Consider the following 24,645-nt stretch of genomic DNA (forward strand, 5'->3'; position numbering starts at 1 on the left):
GCCCCCAGACATATAATTTCCTGCTTGTGTGATTGGCTTACTGATTTTCCCAGAAGTTTGCACAAAGATATGAGTCAGATTTTGGGCATCCAATGAAACAAAAACGTAATTTTTGATAAAACACTCCCAAAGAGAAATCACGCCTAAAGGGACACAGAGCTTGCCACTTTCCTCATTAGAATACTGCAAGTGCAGCAGCTGATTGATAATTATAAAATCATGCCCATTTACATCCACTTTCCACATAGACACAAACAACTATTGCTTCAGAATAACAAAATCTGCAACAAAGTTTGGTAAAATACCTGCAATGTACATAGATCACCAAGAGGGGATTTTTTTTTTTACTTACTCTTTAAAACATTTGTTACCCCAACACTTCATATTCCTGATATGTGCCTGCTGTACCATGTACTTGTATGAGGAAGTATCCTGTTCTCTTTGTATTGCTTCCTTTATGTGAAATCCCTGGCATTCCTGCCAGTCCATCGGTTTTCCCAATAGAAACTGACCACACTAAACAGGAGAGCACAGCGTGGTCAGTTCTCTAGTTATGCTGGGAACTTTATGTACTCTTCCCCAGTGATCAGACTTGTCCTGACACGCCCCCGCTGTACAGAAATTCACTGGGAAGCTCAGTGTACTGCTGCTTCTCCTCCCCCAGCTGTAAGACCCCTTTCACACTGGGGCCGCCCGTGCATTAGCGCTGATTATTTTAGCACTTGTTAAGCTTTTAACCCCCGCTAGCAGCCGAAGAAGGGGTTAAAAAGCCCTTGTTGCGGCGCTTTGGAAGTGCTGCCCATTTATTGCAATAGGCAGGGGCGCCCCAAAGATGCTGCTTGCAGGATTTTTTCTAACGTCCTGCAAGCACACCGCCCCAGTGAGAAAGCACTCGGGGTTCCATATTCGGGCGGCATGGGAGGCAGTTTTCAGGTGCTTTACAGGCGCTATTTCTAGTGCTAAAACGCCTGGAAACTGCCTCAGTGTGAAAGGGGTCTTATGCAGCTGAGAACAGAGGATCTGTGATCACTTATAAAAAAAAAAAGGGAAAAAAAAAGGTATTTATATATATTTTTTATATCTATACAAAATGTTTGCCTTTCATTTCTATTTTAAACTGAATGGGTTGTTTTACAAGGTGATTATTTACAATCACTTTAAGTTTGCAAGGATGAGGCTCGTTCTAGTAAAGATTCTTCTATCCCTGCAGCTGGTACAAAGATAACGAGCTCCTAGAATACTCTTATCCTGGATACCTGTCCCTAAACGATGACCACATGAGTATAATTGCCAATGCAATCAATGAAGGCCTCTACACCTGCATTGTGAGGAAGAGGGACCGAGTGCTGACAACGTATTCCTGGAATATAAGAGTACCATTGTGAGAACTCTTGTAGGTAAATGCAGATTTGGACTACAGGGGACCAGCAGTTCCACCGTTGAAAAGGAGGTACCACCATTTCTTTGCAGCTAGCCACATGCCTTGTCAAATTAATTAAAGACTCTCTGAACTTGGCTGGGTATGATGGTGAGAGAATGGGAACATGCCTACTGAGGAATTATTGTATTATTGAGCTTTGCACATTTTACCCCTTTACAAACGTCTAATTGCTAGGGAGGTACAAAACCCCTTGCTGGGGTGGATTTAGTAGTATTTTTGTACAGCATTATGATCAACATTTTAACATTAGAACTCCAAAATGCCTATTTAGTATGGCAGTGCAAAGAGGAGAGGGAATGCAGTCACTCATAACTAGATTTCTGAAGATAGAAAATAAATATGGATTGGTTGCTGTGGGTTACCACTTCTTTCCTTACTGAATACGTTCACCAATTGGTTTGTCATGAGACTAAACTGCAAGTGTTATTTATACCACAAGATGTGTTTCTCAATAATATATCTAGTAAATCCTGGAATTTGATAGGAAAATGTGTTCAGTTCCAAAGTATAATTTTTCCTTTCTTCTTGTTTGACAGATTTGAAAAGTGAAAGAATGAAAGTGATGAACTTTGTGAAAAGTATTCTTTACCTACATTTTCAGTTATGCCTGTAGAGCAGGCATGTTAAAACTGATGTATTGTTGCGGAAACGGGTACCAATCACAGCTGCAATTTGGCCCAATTCAAGGTTCTCTAACTTTACTGCCAGTGGTTTCACAGTATGCTGCTTTAATGTGCCAGAGCTGTGCAACACTGTTGTATAGCAGCAGCAGCAGCAGCAGCAGCTCTCTACTTGGCAAGTTCTGCACTTAAGACATTGTACATTTGGGCTTCAGCTTGTAGAAGGACAGTGTGTACAGAAAGCCTTAACAAGACATTTGCAAAACTTTCAGTTTCAAGAAGCTTTGTTGAAGCCTGCAAAGTAATATTCTGGAGTTTAAACACAGATCTTAATGGGCTTGCTGATCGTCATTTTAACAAGCTGCTAGCAGGCATTAGTAAGCTTTAACACTTCTTGCTGAAAGCCTCCTATGAAGATCTAACAACCCCGTGCTGGAATTGAAGTTTACTTTAAAGAATTCAACAAAGGCTACAAAGCTTGCTGAAAACGTTTAAAATACTTTGTAACGCTTGCAGCACCCACTGTTCTTTCACATGCTGAAGTCCGAATGTACAAGGCCTAAAAATGGTCCACAGGAGCTACTACCTCTAATGCCCTCTTTACTATTAATCTGCATAAAAATGTCTATTGTATGAGGCGCTGAGCCATACTCAGTAAAACACACACTACAAAAATGTATTCGCAAAATATATATATTTTTTTTTTAGGGCCCAGTCACATTTGCATGTTACTTGCTCTATGCGCAATGTGTTATGATGGCATTCATTCTCAATAGAGCCCAACACACAATGCACCATAACACAAACAGTTTTCTTTTTTTCTATCTGTCGTGGTGCATTGGCAGCCCATTCATTATGAAAGCTGCCTTAACGCAACCTACATTAAAGCAGAACTATACTCAACTTCACTCCAACGATGTGGCGTTCTGGAGCTCCCCACCACAAAGATCTGTCTGAAGGACCTTACGACCAAAGCTGACATCAGATCTAAAGCCCCCACTTGTACCTGGTAGAACGTGGAGAATGGGTGAACAGGGGACATGGTGGCAGCCATGCAAATCTAAGAAGCGGCTGCTTGATGCCAAAAAACCCAAGCACTCACAGATCTAGCAGAGCCTGTCTTGACCATAAGTTTAGATAATGGTATGTCGGTGCACCTAGAGATGGTGTAACAAGACGATGGTGCACCCTTACAGGGACAATCCGGGATGACAAAAACAAATTTCTTTCTAAAAGAAGCAGTGGCTGAGAGATAAACTCTCACAATCTGGACCAAATTAAGACAATAAAGGAAATTTTTTCTTTCAGTGAACTGGAATCAGAGGGATGGAGGAACAAAGTCCTGGTTGAGGTGAAAGTCAGAAACTACCATAAGCAAAAAGGAAGTCCTAGGCCTCAACACCATCTTGTCGCTATGCAAACCAGAAAGAGTTCCCTGCAGGATACGGGTTCAAATGGTGGTTTCCAAAGCATACAACAAAATTCAGATCCCACAGAGTGACAGGAGAATGAACAGGGGGAGTTACAGGAGATTCCCCATACAAAGGTCTTAATTAAGGAATGAGAAGCTGACATTCTCTTAAGCAAGAGAGACGAAGCAGAAAACTGACCCGAAAGGCAAATGCTGGTCTAGATCCAGCTGTAGGAAGGAGAGGATACAATTTTTATCATTGTAGAAATCACGGATTCAGAAATTCCAGAACCTGAGCTTTAACAGCTATGCTGTTAAGGCCAGTGACTGTGAAGCAGGTTGGTATTTTGATCCTTGGACAGAAGATCTGATAGAGCCCTTGAACCAAGCCATGACATAGTACAACATCTGCCTGGGCCAGTCCAGGGCAACAAGGATCACTAGGATGTCCTCCATTGTATCCTGTAATGCAGAGAAGGCAAGAGTTTCTAGGGAAAGTTGGTTGTTGAAATTGGAGGCAAGGAGATCAACATCCCCGACCTGTGACATAGATCCTGGGACAACTCCAGATGTAGGGACCACTCCCCCAGGTCCAGACATTGCCAACTGAGGAAGCCTGCTTTCCCATTGTCTGTACTAGGATATAAATGGCGACAAGCCTAGAACACGAAGTATTGCCCAGGAAAGGATCTGATTTACCTCTCTTGCCATGGCAAAACTTCTGGTTCCTTCCTAATGGTCGATGTAAACCACTGCTGTGACGTTGTCTGACTGATCGGATGACTCCAGCAGGATGGTCCAAAATTACAGGGACAGCCAACTTGGCCAAAGCGCCAGGATGTTGGTTGGGAGATGAGATTCCTCCAATGACCAAGTCATCTGCACGGAAAAGGTGCTCAGGGCTCCTCCCTGGTCCAACAGGCCCACAAAACAGAATGTTGTATTGTAGAGGTCTGGATTAAAACTGGGCAAATGAGACAACTTTAAAAGAGGCTACCACCATGACTTCTGGACTGATACAGGGCAATTGCTAATGCAATGCCAACGGATTGGACCTGGAAAGCACTCCTCAACCAACTTGTTACTAGAAGGGAGTCTGGAAAGCGCCTTATGCAGAACCCAGTGCCTGAAGGTAGTGTCAATGCTATTCTTGCATTGTCTGGTCCAGCAGGATCTGGACGAAGCACGCTAGAAGTCAGACTGAAGACAGCTGTGCAGAAAGTAGCCAATAAAGAGATGATCTGTACAATTACCGTAGCACTGACCTTAACCTCAGTTACTTTGCACTAAACAATTCAGAAATTAACATGCACACAGAGTGTTCTGTAGTGACAAGAGAAGTTGATAGTGTGACTTTATAGGAATGCTACAAGTACAAATACAATTGAGACTGGTGCATCATGTCAGTCAGCACATATTCCAATTTCCATGATAACACCTGAGGCATTGATGTAGGGATAACCTGCGGCATGGGCCAATATGGCTCCATACCAAATTACCTTTCCCAACTCCGTACTCTTGTTAATTTACATTTGACCTTTTACTTATAAAGGCTTTTCAAGAACTGGTTGTAGCCAATTCAAAATCTTTTTTTATAGCCAGGTGGGAACTGTCTATATACTGCATAATAATAAAATGGCATCTGAAGAACAATTCTTGTTGCCCACAGCAACCATTCTTGCTCTTGCATTCACATTACCAGCCAATGGATGAATGAATTAGAGAATTGGGTTACAAAAGGAACATTTCTTCCAATTAACCAATGTATAAATGGTTCATTGTCTGCACAAATGTTCTCTTGTAACCTTTAGACAGTTCCCTTCAGCCACAATGGAAACGAACAGCCTATACTGGCTTATATGATCAGGACAAGCAGTAAATAATTTTTACAAATGGCATTATCTCATTGTCCAACCTTATCATTTAGGTTTTGTACAGGAAAAAAAGGTGAAATTGCTCGTTGAAGCTGAACTCTAGTCAGGTATTAAAAAAAAAACAGTTCAGTTATATATTAATACATGCATTGTGGTAAAATGCATTATGAAAAGCACATTAGGGCTGCTTTCACACTGATCCGATTTTCTTCTGCTTTTGCGTTAAAAGCGGCAGAAAAATGTGTGACCATGTAATCTTATGCCACTTCACACTGGTCCGTTGTGGGTTCACTGCATTTAGTAAAATCCTGCTTGCTGCATTTCTTGTGCAGGTTTGGTGTGGTGAAAAAAACACACCAAAAACTCACCTTCCCACAGAAATGCATAGAAAACGCAGTTTTTGAGTAGCATGTCCTGTGAAAAACACACTGCAAACACAGGAAAAAACTGTGCTTTTGCCATGTTTTTTGCTACGGATGAGTGTGAAAGTGCCCTTATGTGCAGAACTAAGTGTGGTGCCATTCAATTTGAGTAGCATGTGCATGCACCTAGCCAGCACAATTCACATGGGGACCATCTGTGATTTTGTTGCACATAATTGAAAAACAAATGGGGCAGAAAGGCATAGATGTTGGGCTGCCTCGACGCACAAAAGCACATTATGCAACACACAGTGTGAATTAGCTTTAATGTATTTTTACTTACAACTGGTACAATTACCTGACTATAACTAAGTTTGTTTTCTGATATTCTACACAACAGAACTGTGAGTTGGAGGTTGGAGTCTCTATTACTTTGCACAGTGCTATCTGTCTAACACAATGTGAACGTGCTTAGATGAGGGGAGAGCAGAAGGATGAACTCATCAATGTTCTGCAGCTCATTTTTTGCCCAATCAGCAGGCAGCCTTGACCAAGCTGCAGTGGACAAAAGTGAGGTCACTGCTTAACTGTCCTGTCTGGATCACATGACAGACTGTACATGTAAAAATACTGTGGCCAGGTATAACAGCTCACAAATATGTATTTTATCCAAGTATTAATGCTTTGCCTAGAAATGTACTTTAAAGCGGTAGTAAACCAGAGTTAAAGAAAAGTAAAAAGCCGCCATTTTCGGCACGGGCTCTGAAGGTCCGGCACAGTATGCCGGACCTTCAGAGAGCATGTGCCGGTGACATCACTGACTGCATGCACTCTGAATATCTCCTAAACAGTGCAAGTTTAGTGGATATTCACAGTACCTACAGGTAAGCCTTATTACAGACTTGCCTGAAGGTAAAACATGAAAAAGTGGGTTTACCACCATTTTAAAGCTGTAATAAACCACAAAAAATGCAATATAATGCACATTACCATTTGTTTTCTTTATTTAAATTGTAGTGTGTGTAGCCAGCTTGAAGCTGGATTCACACCTATGCATTTTCAGTGCATTTTGCAGATTTGCACTACAGTCCACTCACCATGGTTTCCTATGGAACACATTCTGTAGTGCAAAGCTGCAAAATGCAAAAAGCACTAAAAATGCATAGGTGTGAATCCAACCTTAGACTAGCAGATTTAGATGGACTTGACTAACAAATTGAAGCTGAACTCTAACACTTTAAGCTAAGCAGTCACAGCAAACCGTTTTCTTCATATTGGGATATAGATTTTACATAAATGAATAAAAGCTGATCATTGTAAGCACTGCTATCAGTCTTAACAGGTGTGTCTCACCCTTTAACTGCTACTTTGTGTTGACAGCTTTGTCTGTTAAAGAAAGTTGAAAAATAACAGACTTACTCGCTGCATCACCAGAAGAAAATAAAGGAAAAAGAAAAAAAACAAATGCAGCCATCACATCTAAGAATTGGAAATGCTGCAATTTGATGAGTTTTAGGTATTAGGTTTAATTCCACTTTAACTATGAGCTACCAAAATGTTCCTGTGTAATTGGTTCAACACATTCTTGAAGAGGCACAAAAATGGTGTATGTTTAGTTGACAAGGTGTAAATTTTACAAATCTGTAGAAACCTTTATGGGAACAATTCTGTGCAGGCACATATGTAATGACTATTAAAACTGGAGATGAATAGTGTATTTTACTATGGCTTTTGTATACTGCTGTTGAATACATTAAATATAGTTTATGCTTAAAGCCCAATTCCGGGCAACTAAAAAAAAAATTATCCTTTGAAGTGGGGCTGTGCCTGCCCTGCAAGGGTTAATTACTTATTTTGATTACCTGATCCTTGCTTCTCCCCGCAGAACCATCCCCACAGCTTCTTCTGCCCTACACTCCAGCAGTCTAGGGTCCTGACCTCATCAAGACCAAAGTAGGGTCCATAGCCCAGCACTGGATGTGATGACAGCAAGGGAAGCCCACTGCTGGAGCTTGAGGGGGAGGGATGTCTGCCGAGGGGGGGGGGGGGATATCTAACTCTTTCTCCTCTCCCCTTTACAAAACGAGCTGTACGGGCGCAGATCCACTGCAAGCGATAATTTGCACTTTAAATCGGTAGCTTGCTTTGAGCCAAGCTGTCTCTAAATTCACGTAGAAATTCTTTACTTGATTTCCATCATAATGCTTCCAGTGGGTTATGACTACATGGTGATTAAATCCCTCTTGCTACTGAATGATTTAAAGGTGATGTCCAGCAATAACTGCATGGCATTTCTCAGGATGGGTTTGCTGATGGTTACAACAGTGGACCATGCCTGCCTAATCTGTGCTGAAACAGCCAACTGTGGTCTCTTTCGGCAGCCCATAGGTCAGGGTGACAAAAACAAGCAAACAATTAAAGCAGCCCTTCAGTCCTTTTTTCAACTTTCCATCTATTAAATCTTCTGCCCTTGTTTTAACTTTGGAAAACATTTTTTTTTCTGCCAGTAAATACCTTATACAGCCCACTACCTGTTTCTGGCCTGGTAAAAAGCCTAGGCTTATGACATCATGCATGGCTCTCCCTCTCAGTCTCCTGAGAGTTTGCCAGGGAGGGAGGGGGGAATTTGTCATAAAAGGGCCAATGAGAGCGGCAGGGCTGCAGAGCTGGAGGTGTGCCTCTGTGTGTCTGGGTAAATCCAGGAAGTGAACAGGCAGCAGCTTCAGCTGCCCACAGTTAAAATGGCTGCAGCCAGACTTAGTGAAGGGAGATTTCTGCAGCATATTTGGCAAGTACGGAATCATAGTGTATATATAAAAGCAAAGTGGTTGGAGGGAAGCTTCAGAATGGCAAAGATGTTTTTATTACAAATTATGTGAGCGGACTGCAGTTCCTCTTTAAGAGATAGGGACAGATCTTTGTCACTCTAAACAAGGGCTTTCATGGGAGGAGCACCAGGAATTATTTTATTGAAAGCTGCAGAAAAAGACTGAAAACTGAAAAGACTTTTGAAATGAAAATACCATGTTACAGCATATATGAGATTTTAGTTAATGGGTTTACAAATACTTAAACCACTTATTGACAGTCATTGAAATTGAAGCACACTGAATCAATATGATCCTGGTGCAATAACTGTCAAGCATTCACATTTCTCAGTAGCAGAGACATTTGCCAGTGTTGCCCTAGCCTAATGCTTACTCATTTGTCACTGGTCACCTCAGTTTCCTGCCAGTAGACACAGCTTATAACACAACAATGAAGAATTCAAGCAATATCAACTGTGTTCAGGGACAACTTAGCTGAAAGCAAGCTACAGCAAGTGTACAGTGCCTTGAAAAAGTATTCATACACCTTGAAATTTTCCACATTTTGTCATGTTACAACAAAAAACGTAAATGTATTTTATTGGGATTTTATGTGATAGACCAACACACAGTGGCACATAATTATGAAGTGGAAGAAAAATGATAAATGTTATTTAGAATTTTTTACAACTAAATATGTGAAAAGGGTGGCATGCATTTTATCATTTGCCTTCCACTTCACAATGATATGCTACTTTGTGTTGGTCTATCACATAAAATCGCAATAAAATACATTTACTTTTTTGGTTGTAACATGACAAAATGTGGGAAATTTCAAGGGGTATGAATACTTTTTCAAGGCACTGTAAAGGATTAGGAGCTTGGCTACTCTTTTGATGTTCGTTAGTGCTATTGCACACTGGAAAACAGGTGTAACCAATCTCCAGAAGCAGTGCAACAAAATGTGCATTTAAAATGTGGACAGTGTTTTGCATCTGATTGCACTCTGCACTTCAGTCATGAGTTCACCCAAACTCTGTTCATGCAGAGAATTTCTGAGGTCTTCAGCAATTCCTAACTTTAAGTTCCTCTGTATGGTGCTACATTTCCTTATGTAACATAATAAAGAGTATTTTTTAGCTTTTGCTATATATATTGTAAGGTAGATGTATGTAAACCGGGCATAACAATAATAAAGAATATATTTAATATATTGGTCAATACAGCATTTTTTCCCAGTCTTAAGCACCTTTGAAGAACCCCCTTTAGTTATGTATATGCCTTCCTCATAAGGAAACACAACAGAAACTACAATTCAAATTACAATTCCAAGAGCAGTGCAACTTTTGTAGTAGTTGGGATCTAGTGTATATAACATGTGCACTGAACATACTAAACACAAAGTATTTATATGCAGGGTTAAAAATTACTGTAATGCAACACTAAGAAAAATACCACAATTGGCAATGGCAGGTTATTGAATGTCATTGTTGAACAATAAAAGAAAGCAACAACCATCAAGCTGTAATATATATTGTTCAAGACAAGTATACATTTAGAGTTACCCATCGCTAGCCACTTTAACCTAAACTGACCTAAAAAGCTTGATCCCAGTTAGACCCCTGTCACACGGAGCCGCCTCGGGCATCAGCAGTAAAGCGGCACTATTTTTAGCGCCGCTTTACCATCGTTTTAACAGCGATATTTGGCCGCTAGCAGGGCGGCTTTAACCCCCTGCTAGCGGCCGAAAAGGGGTTAAACCCTTGGCGGCGCTGTCCCATTGTTTTCAATGGGCAGGAGCGGTAGAGGAACGGTGTTAGTCACCGCTCCTACACTGCTGCAAAGAAGCTGCTGGCAGGACTTTTTGTGACGCCCTGCCATCGCAGCACCCCAGTGTGAAGCAGCCAGGAGAAAGAAAAAGCAAAGGAACTAAATAAAACAGCTGGATGGGGGTTTCTATATGAAATCATGTTAGGAGGGGGATTAGTGGGCTTACAGTGGACTTGTCAGATGAAAGCTATAATACTCAGCATGGATCCATCCATTATTGCTACGGACTCAACCTCAGTTGGACTTGTCATTCAGGGCCGATTTATACATTCTAAAGTCATAAAAGTTACTTTCAAGTGTTTAGAGGCCTGTGAGAGATTACAGACCTGTAGCTAGAAGAAACAACTAAAGAATGTTTGTATATATTACTTACCAGAGGGTGAAGATACTCAAGTGATTTTGCACTGTCAACTGCTTTGTCTGCGATGATGGGCTCCTATCAAACATGCTATAGGATGGTAAATAACCACAATTAAAGAGGAACCTCACTCATCTTAAAAACTACAACACAGGCAACTTTAGACATATGTGGTAATGGCAATATACAAACAGATACTTGTAGATATGTGCAGGGTTTTTTTCTTTGTATAGCTTATTTACCTTATTCTTCTCACAGTGGGGGGAGATAAATGCATCTCTTTACTTCCTGGACCTCTGCCTTGAACTTCGGTTCTACCTCCTGGAAAATTAGTCCACATCATCTGAGGGGGAAGGCCCTGCTAATGTAGCCTTCCCAAAATGCATCTGTGAGGCCAGGGTTACATCACCAGTGCCTCACTCAACCAGGAAGTGGGAAAAAAATGGGAATTTTAACTTACCTGTAAATTACTTTTATTGGACTACAGTACAGGACACAGGGCTTGTATTTATAGAACATAGGTTATATACAGGCTACGTTCAGGTGATTGGACACTGGCAAAAAACTTGCTAGGGCCACCCCAAGTGCACGCTCATATATCCCACCTACTACAACAGACTCCAGTTTTTATGCAAGCAATAAGGAATGATCAGTTCGAACTATGCCTTGTTGAAGAGAGCACACCACATGGTCTGTCCTTGCCTCACCCACCGCCACTGAAATATTTGGCCCAATGGGAACTGGAACGTACCTTCACAGACCTGAAAGAATTCTAACAATTACTCACAAGGCGTCTATCTCATGTAATGTCCAGGAGATGGGTTATAAAATCCTATCTAGATGGTATATTCAAAAACTGGTTTAGGGATATAGTGTGATAAGCAATATTTTGCAGTCTCCCAGCATCCTAAATATAGCTGAACAAAAACAAACATGCATGCTGTGCATAACCCCATCATGGACTTTGAAGGCAGAACCACATATAAAGTAGTACCATTAAAAAATATATATTTTGCAGCCCCACTCCAGGAATGTGTCCGATCAGACAGATCGAGAGGCCCTCTAACAGAATTCTTGAAGCTCCTTACAGGCAAGTACAATCCACTGAACCATTATGACCAGTAGATTCTCCACAAACCACAGTATTCTAACACACAATGTGCAGGGTAAAAGGGCAAAGGCCTTTCAACAATACCACAAAATGGGGACAGATATATTGCTATTACAGGAGACTCATTTCTCATGGACTTCTGCCCCTAAATATTTGAACGCAAAATACCCTACGGTTTTTCTGTCAAACAGACCGGATAAAAAACGAGGAGTAGCTATATGTATTGCTAAAAAGATTCCTTTCAAACCTGCTATAGTAATAAAATAAAAGACGGCAGCTATGTTATGGTAGCAGGGAAAATCAAAGAACACGCAGTCACCCTACTCTCCTACTATGCCCCTAACATGGGTCAAGCACATTTCCTTCGCTCGATGCTTGAAGTGGTTAAGCCTCGTGTGGTGGGACATGTAATTTTGGGAGGGGACAGCAATACTTCCTTAGACCAAATTTTAGATAAATCTAATCCTAGGAAGGTAGTTTTAAAACACCCCCCGAAACAGAGTGGTGGAATAACACGCCTACTACATAGCTATGATTTGATTGATATATGGAGAGATGCTCATCCCGCCACTAGGGACTATACGTTTTACTCCCATGTGCACAAAACGTATTCGCAAATGGATCATTTATTTACATTATCCCCTCTGCTTCCATATGTCTCATCAGCTAAGATTCTCCCCATGGCATGGTCTGACCATTCCTTGGTCCAAATTACATTAGTGGACTTATGGTCTAAACCACAGCCATCGTCCTAGTGATTAAACGCGTCCATATTGAGTGACCCTATTATTTCCAAAGAAGTTGAAATTGCTCTTCAACAATACTTTTAGGACAATCCCTCTTCAGCCACCTCTCAAACTATGATCTGGGCGGCCCATAAGGCAACCATACGAGGCAAACTAATCCAAATAGCCCCAAGAGTTTAACAAGTGTGGGAACAAACGATCCAAAAACAAAACCCCACCAGTCCAATCAGGGCCAAGGGGGATATGGCACGTCGGGTGACAGCACTGCCCCCAGACCTCGGCAGCCCAAGTCCAGCAGGGGGGAGATAACATTTGTACACATATAATCTCATTTGATCAATATTACAATGGGCCCCATCACTGCCTGTATGTCCCTCTAGGGATGCACTATATACCCTCATACATTGGTTATCAATATACATATACTTTTTGATTACAGACTCTATTATTTGGGCCTGGCATCATAAGGGCATATTCTGCCCCATTTGGGTCCTTGTAAACACACCCCATTATATGTCCATCTGAGGTACCTGCGCACAGCCAATCTGACAAGCAGGATACAATCTGGTTTTATGTACACTGTTGTTGACGATGTGACAAATTTTTGTAAGTATAACAGCAGTTCCTACTAATATGTACTCAGAGTTTTGATCATGCATTGGTAAAGCTAAGTAATGATATATTTCTATTGATCAATGATTATCATATGTCTATATTTTAGACGTCTCAATTACCCTCAACTATCCCTGAGGAAGGTCTACAAGTCCAAAACATGTCAGGTCTTCATCCTTTCTATCCCTAAGGACTGCACCAGGTCTCCAGTATCGGCAGTTCTTTGGATGCATCTAATGATGTACTAGGGTATATGAGTATATTGATGTTTTGATGTGTTACTGCAATGTCATATCATGAGGACTATGTTCCCTCTTTTATATCCGATGTTTAATAATAAATATATTTTTTTAAGGATACTACTTTATATGTGGTTCTGCCTTCAAAGTCCATGAGGGGGCTTATGCACAGTGTGCACATTTGTTTTTGTTTATCTAGATGGTATAGGGTCCCCAAGACTCTCCATAAGCTGTTCCCACAGAGTTCGCCATCATGTTGGAGGTGCCAGGAGGAGCAGGGCACCATTCTCCAGGTCTTTTGGTCATGCCAGGAACTACAGGATTTCTGGTCTCAAGTTAAACACCGGATCTTTAAATTTACTGATATTCGGATGCCCGATGACCCAGCAGCATATCTTTTACATTTGACACCTTTGTCACTGAAATGCTATAAACTATCCTTATTGATTCACCTCCTCAATGCAGCAAAGGCATGCATACCTGTCTGTTGGAAAGAAACTGCTCCTTCTCTACAACAGTGGTTTGCAAGGATTATTGAATTCAGGAGAATGGAGGAATTGATGGCCTCGGCCAATCACACCGGACATTTCAATAAAACTTGGTTCTATTGGACCTCATTTACATGTTCCCTCGAATATAGTACGATTACAGGCTCCCAATCTTGACACCACTTGCCAGTCCTTGTCACGGTTCCTGACTCGGGCTATTGCTGCTTGCCTCCTCGCATCCCCCCCCCCTTGTCCCTTCTGCCCCCCCCCCATACCTGCCCAGATTACCCCATATATAAACTGCCCCCCCCTTGTTTTTTCACTGATAAAAGGCCAGACTAGGCTAATCTGCAGGAGCACTGGAGCCATGGTCACTGCACACCATTTCAGTATGCTGTTCTGCTAATTTTGAAGCTGTGCTAACCCACAAGCTCCCAATGGAACTTTCCGCATTGCATAATGTGTATTTTGCCTTCTGGAAATTTTGTGATTGTTTTCTATGGTCTTGGTCTCCAAGAGTGTGTTTTTTCTGTAATTTCTTCTAAAAATGTTAAAAAATTGCAAAAAAAAAAAAAAGGCGTGATCAGAGAAGACAAAGGGCAAGGGGGTCTGTGTTCAGCACTGTATTCCAAGATAAGGAACACAGAGTTTGCATTCATAGACCATGGGATATCCCCACCTGAAGGGTGAGCAGCAACATAGCAAACAAAACTGCCAACAGAGTCCCAGAAAACAAGGGTTAAGGAACCCAAACCCTCTGGGATACAGATGTTTGAAAGCTCAAGGAACACCAACAGATCTGGTGGAACACACTCTGATAGGGAAAGGAGGAACCCTTTCCTTAAGGCCCCTTGCACACGTACTCCGCTAGCTCAGCGGGGGATCGCTCCGTTGATCCCCGCTGAGCAGTTGGATGCTCACTGTTAAGGGACAGACCTGTCAGAGCCCCATTGTTCTCTATGGGGAAATCGGATGAAAACGGACAGCCTGTCCATTTTCACCCAATCCGCTGGAGGGATGGGGAACGTATCGCCATTTGTCTGTTTTGAGCGGATCTTGTCGGATCCGATGGCAGGCGGGTGTCAGCGGACACATCTCCACTAACATCCGCCTGCTCATATAAGTCAATAGGTAGCCTGCTTAGATCCGCCTGAAAAACAGACAGGCGGATCTGAGTGGGCTGATGGTGTGAAAGGGGCCTAAAGCAGAGGAAACTCATCAATTTAACAGTTTCAAAAAACAGAAACTTCTGGCACGTGCCAGGAATGAAACGGTCACATTGGTTCTGCTCTCAAACTGTCAAACCATTCAATGGCTGGTATCATAACAGATCACATGTGCAGCATCATGGCAGTTGAAGATTAAACAGAGGCCAAGATGGCAGCTTACTTGGTTGAAACCGATAGAAGGGTTTACTCCACTTTAAGGCAGTGGAAATAAGTTGTCTGATCCACCTGGGCAATAGTGCGGCAGGAGGTCCAAGAGCCAGTGGGTAGGACAAAAAGGGTCAGTGTTTTGTGAAGCCGTGGCTCAAAGGTAGACACTAACAGCCCTGACAACATTCAAGCAGTGTAGGTACATTTATTTGGTGTGTTGTGGAGCAGGACAGAGGGAAGGAAGGACAATATCCTCCTCAAGGTGGAAGGGAAAGACCACCTAGGGTAGAAAATAAGTTCTTGCTATCAAGACCACCTTGTACAATACAAGAAAAGACTTTCTTGTAAAAAAAACGCCAGCTCAAAAACATGACTACTAGACATAAGGTTCTAGATTGTAAGCTCTAGCGAGCAGGGCCCTCTGATTCCTTCCGTATTGAATTGTATTGTAACTGTACTGTCTGCCCTAATGTTGTAAAGGGCTACACAAACTGTTGGAGCTATAAAAATCCTGAATAATAATAAAGGTCACCAGGAAGATTGCAATTAAAGATTGGGAAGTGCGAGGTTTCTGGAAAAGAATGGATAAGGCAGAAACCTATCCTTTATGGGCATTCAGGGCCAGACACTAGTCAGGACCAGACTGAAGGAAGGCAAAAATACAAACAGCGTATTTCCTGGGAATTAGTTGTCTGTCTTTGCACCAGGGAAAATAAGCCTTCCATGTGCAATGGTAGATTGTACAGAAGGTACTGTACATACTCTCCTTCAGGCCCGGGGTTTTAATAGCCATGTAGTTAAACCCAGTGACTGAGAAGCAGGGTGGGATAGGGGGCCTTGTGTCTGTAAGTCTGGTCTGTTTGGAAGAGGCCAAGGCTCCTCAGCCAAGAGTCTGAGTATTGTGTGTCTGTGTACCATGTCCTTCTGAGGCAATTTGACGCAATGAGGATCACCGGCTATCTTGCGTAACACTTAAGGAAGAATCTTTATCGGAGGGAAGGCATATTGTATTCCAGCCTGAATGGCGTCTAAGGAATCACTACTGTGAAGGCCAGTGGATTCCTGTTCCTGGCTACAAATCTCTTCAGTTTGTTTTGGAACCTGGAGGCCAGGATATCCACATCTTGTGTTCCCCACCTTTGACAGATTCTGGACGATCTCAGGTTGCAGAGACCACCACAATCCCACCCACCCCAAGTCTAAGTGTTGTCAACTTAGGAAGCCAACCTGCCAATTGTCAATGCCAGGGATAAAGAGGGAAAGGAAAGCTGGAATGTAAATTTACACCCAGGAGAGTCTCAAATTTGTTTCTCTTAGAGCAGGTCTACTTCTCGTGTCCCCATGATGGGTTTATATAGGCCACTGCTGTGGCCTTGACCAACTGCACCCTGAATGGGTGACCTTGCAGCAGGGGGGTATTGTAATGTTAATTCAATGGCTCTAAGTTCCAGAATGTTGATAAGAAGTTCCAACTCCTCTGAGGACCAGGTTTCCTGGACATTTAAAAAAAATTGGAAAAACATCCCCCAGCCAGTTAAGGCTGGCATCCGTTGTCCCCATCCTTTCTGACTCCTGGGCAGAGTTGAGGATCCAATATGCCAGAAAGAGTGAGGAAGTTGAGTGAAAGTGACCTGGAGTGAAACTGGGTAAATGGAACTGCCTCGAAAGAGGCTACCACAAGGCCCCGAATCCTCATGCAGAAGCAAACTGAAGGGTGCCTTTTGGATCTGAGGGTCTGTGTTTTGGACCTTACAGAGGCAATCTTTTTCTGGAGGAAGAAAAATTCTGGCTTGGGCTGTGTCCAAGATTTGGCCCAGGTAATCCAGATGGTGTGAGGGATGGAGAGCAGAGTTGGAAAAGCTGATTAACCAGCTTTGAAGGGACTGAATTGTCTTTTGGACATTGGCAGACAAGATTGTGGTGGAGTAGTTCTTAAGCAGAAAGCTACCCGGTTACATGAATTGCCCTGGGTCCAAAAAAAAGCAAGAAGTGTGGTGCAAATTCCATATGGGAGTGCTATAAATTGAAAATGTTGGTCTCAAACAGCAAAATGCAGAAAGCATTGATGTGATGGGTATGTGTAGGCATCTTGTATGTCTAACAATGACAGAACTTCCCTTTGTCTGAGAGATCTGTGTACAATACTGGACTGTATATAAAGTCCAGGCTATACCTGTCCCAGTGAGGGTCTTCAGTGACTGGGTTCCATGGAGATGGACCATGGCCCTGTATAGCACTCTGCTGTTAATGTGTTGCACGGCATGGGGTCTAAGGCCCCATGCACACGGTCAGAAAATCTGAAGTTAAATTTCGTCTGACGAACGATCTGCCGATTTTCTGTTCATTAGTATGCTGCTTTTGACAGCCGATTACGAATTTTCTGCAGTCAAAAACTGGATGTGCAGGTTCCAAAATTTTTGTCTGATGTGACCACAACCTCCGATGTTCTTTTTCATAGGTATGGTTTTCTGCACAAAAAAAAAAAAAAAATCTGAAGAGACTAGGCATGCTCAGAAATGAAATAACACATACAAAACAATTCAACACATTACGTCACTTCTGCTGTTGAATTCTGTCATCCGAAAATTTTCTGATGGTTAGTACCCTCTTCACTTCAGATTTGAGACTAGCATCCAGCAAAAAACTGACGATAATTCATCCAATAATCTGACCGTGTATACAAGGCTTTAGATTTTCTGCAGATTTTTGTCTTCAGATTTACCAAACCATATAATATGAGGTTAAACCTTAAGAGTTTCAATTTGTATGCAATCAGGCAGGCCCTTGCACTACATGGTTTTGGTAAATCTGAAGACAAAAATCTGCAGAAAATCTAATAGTGTGTATTGGGCTTAAGTACGGCTCCCAAGATTTTACAGAAGTTGTGCCATTCTGGATACACTGCTTCTATGTTGGCATTGGAAGACAGTAAGGGGTTGATTGAAGAATTTGAAAATAAAAACAAAACTATTTAAGCGAAGGGCAATTTTCTCTATTCTCATTTTGCTTCCCTCTTAGTCTCCCCTGTGGGGTCGTTTTGCCTGCGGAGACTCACGTGCTGCTAGGCGAAGCCTAGTTTGCACAACGTCAGTGATTCAAAAGTAAAGTAAAGAAGTCATAGCTTGCGTCTCATAATTTACTGGTAATAAAAATTTCCTTTAGCTTCCACTACTTCATATTTAAACAATTTTGAAGGTTCCAACTCTGATTCATGAACAGTCAGGTGGGAAAGAGGAAGTCTAGCTTCTTTGGCCCCTGGAAACATAAGAGTGCTGAAAGTTTTCTTAGGAATTTAGACATAGAAATTAGCTTTTTTTCAAATAGGGTGTATGATGTGTGCCTAACAGGGAAAGCAGAGTCAGAGGAGGAGTGGTGTGAAAAGAGGACTACACTCCAGGACAAGATAACAAGATCACCTTGACCAGCGTTATAAATTTTCTGTAGGCGATTAGCAGAATGCATGTTATTCAGTCTTTTGTCCCAGTTCCCTTGTGCCTGTGACCCGCCATTGCTAAAGTGAGGGGGTCCCTGGTGGGCCACTCATGGAATGGGAGATGTTAGAAATAGGGTTTTGCACACCTGGTGCAGAAGAGCCTAAGAAACAGATGACTGAATGGGTCAAGTGGGCCTTTACAGAGAAAAAAAAAATTCCTATCTTTTCAATTTAAACTTTGAAGTTTGGTTTATCACAGTTCCGTGTATTGTCAGCCATCATTATCAAGGAAATATGAAATGTCCCCATCACTCTACCCACTGACTCATAAATATAAAGCAATGCCTCCAACTGTACTCAAAGGGCAACATCTCAACAGTAGAGGGGAAGCACCTGATTATAGTAAGCAAAAGAGTAATTAATATGTTCTAAATCCTTCCTCCACCCCCCCGGGTGAAATGTATCTCAATTGAGAAAATGGGGGACCTAAAGTGAAGTGTATCTTTGTGTAGATATCCACTTTCCCTGGAAATGGGTGGGGTCAAATCTTGATTGATCCCACAAGGCCTGCGGAAGGGAGGCACCCTAACCATCCAAAGGTTCTTGAAAATGTTTCCACCCAGCCCTTTTTGAAAGTCTGGTCACTCGACCAACACTTGAGCCATGGCACAACTGCCAAACTGGCAAGCTTGAAGAAACGTGGGGCTGTGTCAATGGATGCATCACAAGCAAACTCCAATCACACTTGGGACACTTGGCTAGCAGTTTTTATTTTTTATTACTAACAAACATGTCATACTTACCTCCACTGTGCAGTTAGTTTTGCACAGATTGGCCCTGATCCACCTCTTCTAGGGGCCCCGTGCAGGCGCGCTCCCAAGTCCAGCATTCGCATCCATAGACACAGAATGCCGGACTCAGCCCCGCCCCCCGTGTCATTGAATTTGATTGACAGCAGTGGGAGCCGATGGCTGCGCTGCTATCAATCTATCCAATCAAGAGCCGAGAATCCCGGCCAGAGAGGTAGAGCGCGTCTCCGGTGGGGGAACGAACAGGCTCAGGTAAGTAAAACAGGGGGGGCTGGGGGGCTGCTCAGTGACAGAAGTATTTTCACCTTAATGCATAGGTTTACAACCCCTTTAAGGCACGTCAAAGATGGCTCAATTTGTCTGGGACACCAGGACGGTGGCAAAAAATGTTTTTTTTATAACAGCTTACCTGTAAAAATTATTTTCTATTATTACTTTTTCTTCGAGTACATCACGGGACACAGAGCCACAGTATTTACTGAATGGGTTATATAGGCACCTCTAGGTGATGGACACTGGCACACCCTAGACAGGAAGTTTAGCTCCCTATATAATCCCTCACCTCAGTTTTGTAGCAAAGCAATATACATGTATTAGAAGAGGGGAGGGACCTCTGTGTCCCGTGATGTGATGAAAAGGATTTTTACAGGTAAGCTGTTATAAAAATCCTATTTTCTTCATCATACATCACGGGACACAGAGCCACAGTATTTACTGAATGGGATGTCCCAGAGCAATGCTATCTGAGGGGAGGGAGACACAAACAAAAAGTAGGGTGCAATCAGATCTGAGGACCTTATACTGCTGCCTGCAGCACACTGCGCCCAAGGGCGATATCCTCATGCCTTCTCACATCCACCTGATAGAATCTGGTGAACGTATGGAATGAAGACCAAGTTGCGGCCTTGCAGATTTGAGCCAAGGAGGCCTGGTGATACACTGCCCATGAAGCACTAACAGCCCTGGTGGAGTGAGCTTTGATTTGAAAAGGTGGAATGAAGATTGCCGATATGCACGCCATATGCTTTTCTGCCCAGGTTAGGATCTGGTTTACTTCTCCCTGGGCTGCACGACTCCTGGTGCCCCCTTGGTGATTGATATAAGCCACTGCTGTGGCATTGGTAAACCAAACAGACCCAATCTTCAGCACTCACGGTGGGCTCTGTTAAAAAACCTTCAGGGACTGGGGCCCCCTTTTTATCGTCGGATCCACAGCCCTGGGCCCGTAAAAAGCACCCCACCAGGAATATGGCTGAAAAGAACCAAATATTGGATACAGGGGTGCAGCTCTCTAAAAAGAGAAGCGTTACAGGTAAAACCTCGTTTCTTCAGACACGAGGCCCGGGTACCATTTAATTCGGCCTGGAAAAGACACTTTGAATGGATCCGGTTGCATGGCTTGCCCCAGTAAGGAATATTCCAACGGAGCTCAGCACAGCACATCTTTACTCGTGACCAACACCTAAGACACTGGCGAAAAAAACTGAGGTACTCCCAGTAAGGGGAGGGGTTATATAGGGAGCTAAACTTCCTGTCTAGGTTGTGCCAGTGTCCATCACCTAGAGGTGCCTATATAACCCATTCAGTAAATACTGTGGCTCTGTGTCCCGTGATGAACGAAAAAGAAATAGGCCAGAGAACTGACCACAGAATGGTGAACGTAGAATGCCCCACCACCTTCGCCTTGCGGTCCACAGAGTCTCTAATGCAGCAGATTCCGTAACTGGAAACACCGTGGCTGTGTTACATCTGGAAATGGTAGGATCCACATCAGGAGGAGTGGACCACTGCTGCAGACGGGCTTCCCCAAAAGGGTAATGGTCCACGAAGAGTCTACGGACAGAAAGGACAAGCCAGTCATTCCTAACTTGCAATTAGTTACAAAATTATGCGGCACACGGAACCTAAGCAGGTGTAGCTGGTTTGAGTGCACCGAAAGGGACAGCCCCCTTATTGTCAGCGCCAGCCATGTCTGCAGGTCCAAAAGTATCCCCCCAATCAATTAGTGCACCACCAGTGGGGTGCAAGCACGATAGCAGATAGCATTCTGACTGTGAATGAAATGCAGACTGGAGACCACAGGGTAAGCCTGCAGACCGGAACCCAGTCCCCCCCCATAGCCCTGCAGAGGCATATGGCTCCCCTCAGAAACACCTTATGGAAGGGGGCGTAGCTCACTGGCAAGATGCTGCCTCTGGGTAGTAGTCCAAGCTACTACACTCGCCGTATAGCCCATTGGAACAGTGTCTGGAGCAGCCCCTCAGTGACAGTGGCTAGGGACAGCGGGGCACAGCAAATACGCTGTTTAGTTCCCCAAAGTGTAGAGTCAATGGGAGGATGTGTTTTTTGTTTTTTATGCAGCTTGAAGGCAAGAGGGCGGCGTTGCAACTCACCCAGTCACTGGCATCATAGCCCTGCCCATGCAGGGGCATGCACCGGTCCGCTAGGTAGGGGCACAAGTAAAGGAGAATGGCCGCTCGTAAGATAGCGGGTGCTGCAGCCTGTAAAGCAACCGCCCTACCCCCAAGAGAAAGGCGCCGGATTCTTGGGTGGGAAGGGCAGGATAAATTGGCAAAGCCCACAAGTAAAATGGTGGCGCTCCAGTAGGCCTGCCTGTCTGAGGGAGAACCCAGACCATTCTATAAACACTGCTCCACCAAAACACGTCCCTTCGATCATCCAGCTGCCGGAGGTAGTGTGCAGGAGACAGGAAGACCCGATCAGACACCCCCCCCCCCCTCCCACAGCTGACAGGCATACCAAGATATAGAAAAGGGGGATAACACACTCACAGGTGTACCTCTATATAGGCGCCCCACTCCAGTACAGGGCCCGCCCACACAGCTGACAGCATATGCAGGAGAGGCCGAATTACCGCCTGAGGCCAGTCCCCGTTCTCGGGGGAAGCGGACAAACCACCTAAGCCTGAAGGGGAGGAGGGAACCCCGCAGGGCTGAGCACTCCAGGGAGTACCCACACCCCACAATTCATCCGGAGAAGGAAGGGGACAGTTCTACTTACCAGTCCAGCTGGAGAGTGCGGGTAAGGCTCTTGTGACAGATTCTCCTCTCCACTAAAGTGGGGGGACTGTTGGCCAGGGATAACACTGTGACACAGATTAAAAGGGGCCCCGTCATATGTGTCCCACAAGACATTTACCTCACTGGCTGCCTCGGTCCACGGTAGGGCATAGTTGCGGCCGACAGAGTGCGGAGCTAGCACCCTGCACATGCTCGCTGGTGAGACTGGAGTGACCACTGGATCTAGATTACCCAGCCCAACTGGTGATAGAAGATCTCTGCAGGAAAAAAACAAAAATTCACAGGGAAAAATTAACAAAAGAAAATAAAATAAAAAAGGCTATGGGAACATAATTCCCAGCATAAAAACGTGTTGATACTCCTGAAGACACTAGGCAGAATGACTGGAGGCCCATAGCAGAAAGGGTGTTATGCCCAGAGGACTGCCCATAGGGGGTGCCAATGTTTTTTTCTGCCCAGTGTCCTACTCCTGTAGGTGGGGCTATAAAACCCTGTTTGGACATGCATAAAGATGAAGCAGCTGTGTCCCTCAATGAACATGTAAGAAATTATTTTTTTCTTTAAACTTTCTGACAAATGCTTTAACTTCTCTCATATACCACTTTACAAATCTTTTGCTTCAATTTCAATACTCATAACCCTTAAGAGCCCATTCACACAGGGGCAACTTTGGATCCGACTTCAAGTCGCCCCAAGTCGTCCCTAGTCGCCTCAAGTCGCGCTACATGAAAAAATCAATGTAAATGAATGGATCCATCTTAATGCACACTACTGCAGTCGCTCCGACTTCAGAAAAGGTTCCTGTACTACTTCAATCCGACTTGAAGGCAACTTGTACCCATTGATTTCAATGGAAGTTGCCTCCAAGTCTGATCACTGTTCATACTGAGGCAACTTTACAGGAAGCAGAAAGGAAACAGAAAGTAATTTCCTCCACTAAACAGCCAGCCCCCTCCTTCTCACACGCAGCTGATAAGCTCTGATTGGCCACTTGTAAAGTTCCCTGTCCTGGAGGCGACTTCAAGTTGTGTTGTAAGTTGCCCCAAGTCGTGTTGTGATTCATACTCAAGTCGTGTCCAAGTTGCCTCCCAAAGTCGTGCTGGAAGTCGTGTTGCCCCTGTGTGAATGGGCTCTAAAATAATAAACTTACTTAGACCCTCAAACATACATAAGTAGCAAGACTTATTTTACAAATTATCAGTACTTAGCGTTGCCTTTCTCTCTTAATAAATGTGACAATGTTACAAATGTAGACAAAACAACATGCATTTATCATGTCTTCATACAAGTAACATTTCCTCATATTTCCTTCCTTCCATTTTAGCAAGCTAAAAACAAAAACACCACAAAGGAGCTCAACATTTAGATTTGAACATACACATCTTCTGTTACTGCAGTAATCACAACCTGAGCATCAGCTCATTGTTTCCAAACCTCAAAAAGGATAACTGCTCTGAAACTGCCTGCAGCCCAGAGGCCAATGCCTTTTTACTATTACAAACTTAAGCTTCTTAACCACTTGACGACCGCCTCACGCCGATTTACGTCGGCAAGGTGGCACGGACAGGCAAAATCACGTATATATACGTGATTTGCCTTCCGCGGGTGGGGGGTCCGATCGGACCCCCCCCCCCCGGTGCCCGAGGCGGTCGTCTTTGGTCCCCCGGCGATCGGAGGTGAGGGGGAGGCCATCTGTTCGTGGCCCTCCCCTCGCGATCGCCGCCGGCCAATCAGATAACTTCCTTTGCTGCTGTATGCTAAACAGCAGCAAAGGAAATGATGTCATCTCTCCTCGGCTCGGTATTCCGTTGCAGCGCCGAGGAGAGAAGACATCACTGTGAGTGCACAAACACTACACACACAGTAGAACATGCCAGGCACACAAAACACCCCGATCCCCCCCCCCGATCGCCCCCCGATCCCCCCCCAATCACCCCCCCCCTCCCTGTCACAAACTGACACCAGCAGTTTTTTGTTTTTTTGTTTTTTTTTTTTCTGATTACTGCATTGGTGTCAGTTTGTGACAGTTACAGTGTTGGGACAGTGAATATTACCCCCCTTTAGGTCTAGGATACCCCCCTAACCCC

The 24,645-nt window shown here is 43.7% G+C and overlaps 1 protein-coding gene across 2 annotated transcripts in view; it reads left to right on the forward strand.

Moving 5' to 3' along the window:
* Positions 1–9,724, forward strand: part of MMP23B (matrix metallopeptidase 23B) — a 96,042-nt gene extending 86,318 nt beyond the window's left edge. The window contains exons 8-9 of one of the 2 annotated variants that reach the window (XR_012236360.1): positions 1,211–6,726; positions 6,875–9,724. Coding sequence is in view for 1 of the 2 variants with exons in the window: in XM_073602918.1 (XP_073459019.1) it covers positions 1,211–1,385 (175 nt within the window). In the remaining variant the exon portion in view is untranslated. Of the gene's footprint in view, positions 1–1,210 lie in introns of both variants that reach the window. The other variant, XM_073602918.1, reaches the window with a different exon arrangement.
* The last annotated feature ends 14,921 nt before the right edge of the window (positions 9,725–24,645 follow it).

Source organism: Aquarana catesbeiana, linkage group LG10 (assembly GCF_042186555.1).
Source record: "Aquarana catesbeiana isolate 2022-GZ linkage group LG10, ASM4218655v1, whole genome shotgun sequence".
Taxonomy (NCBI): Eukaryota; Metazoa; Chordata; class Amphibia; order Anura; family Ranidae; genus Aquarana; species Aquarana catesbeiana.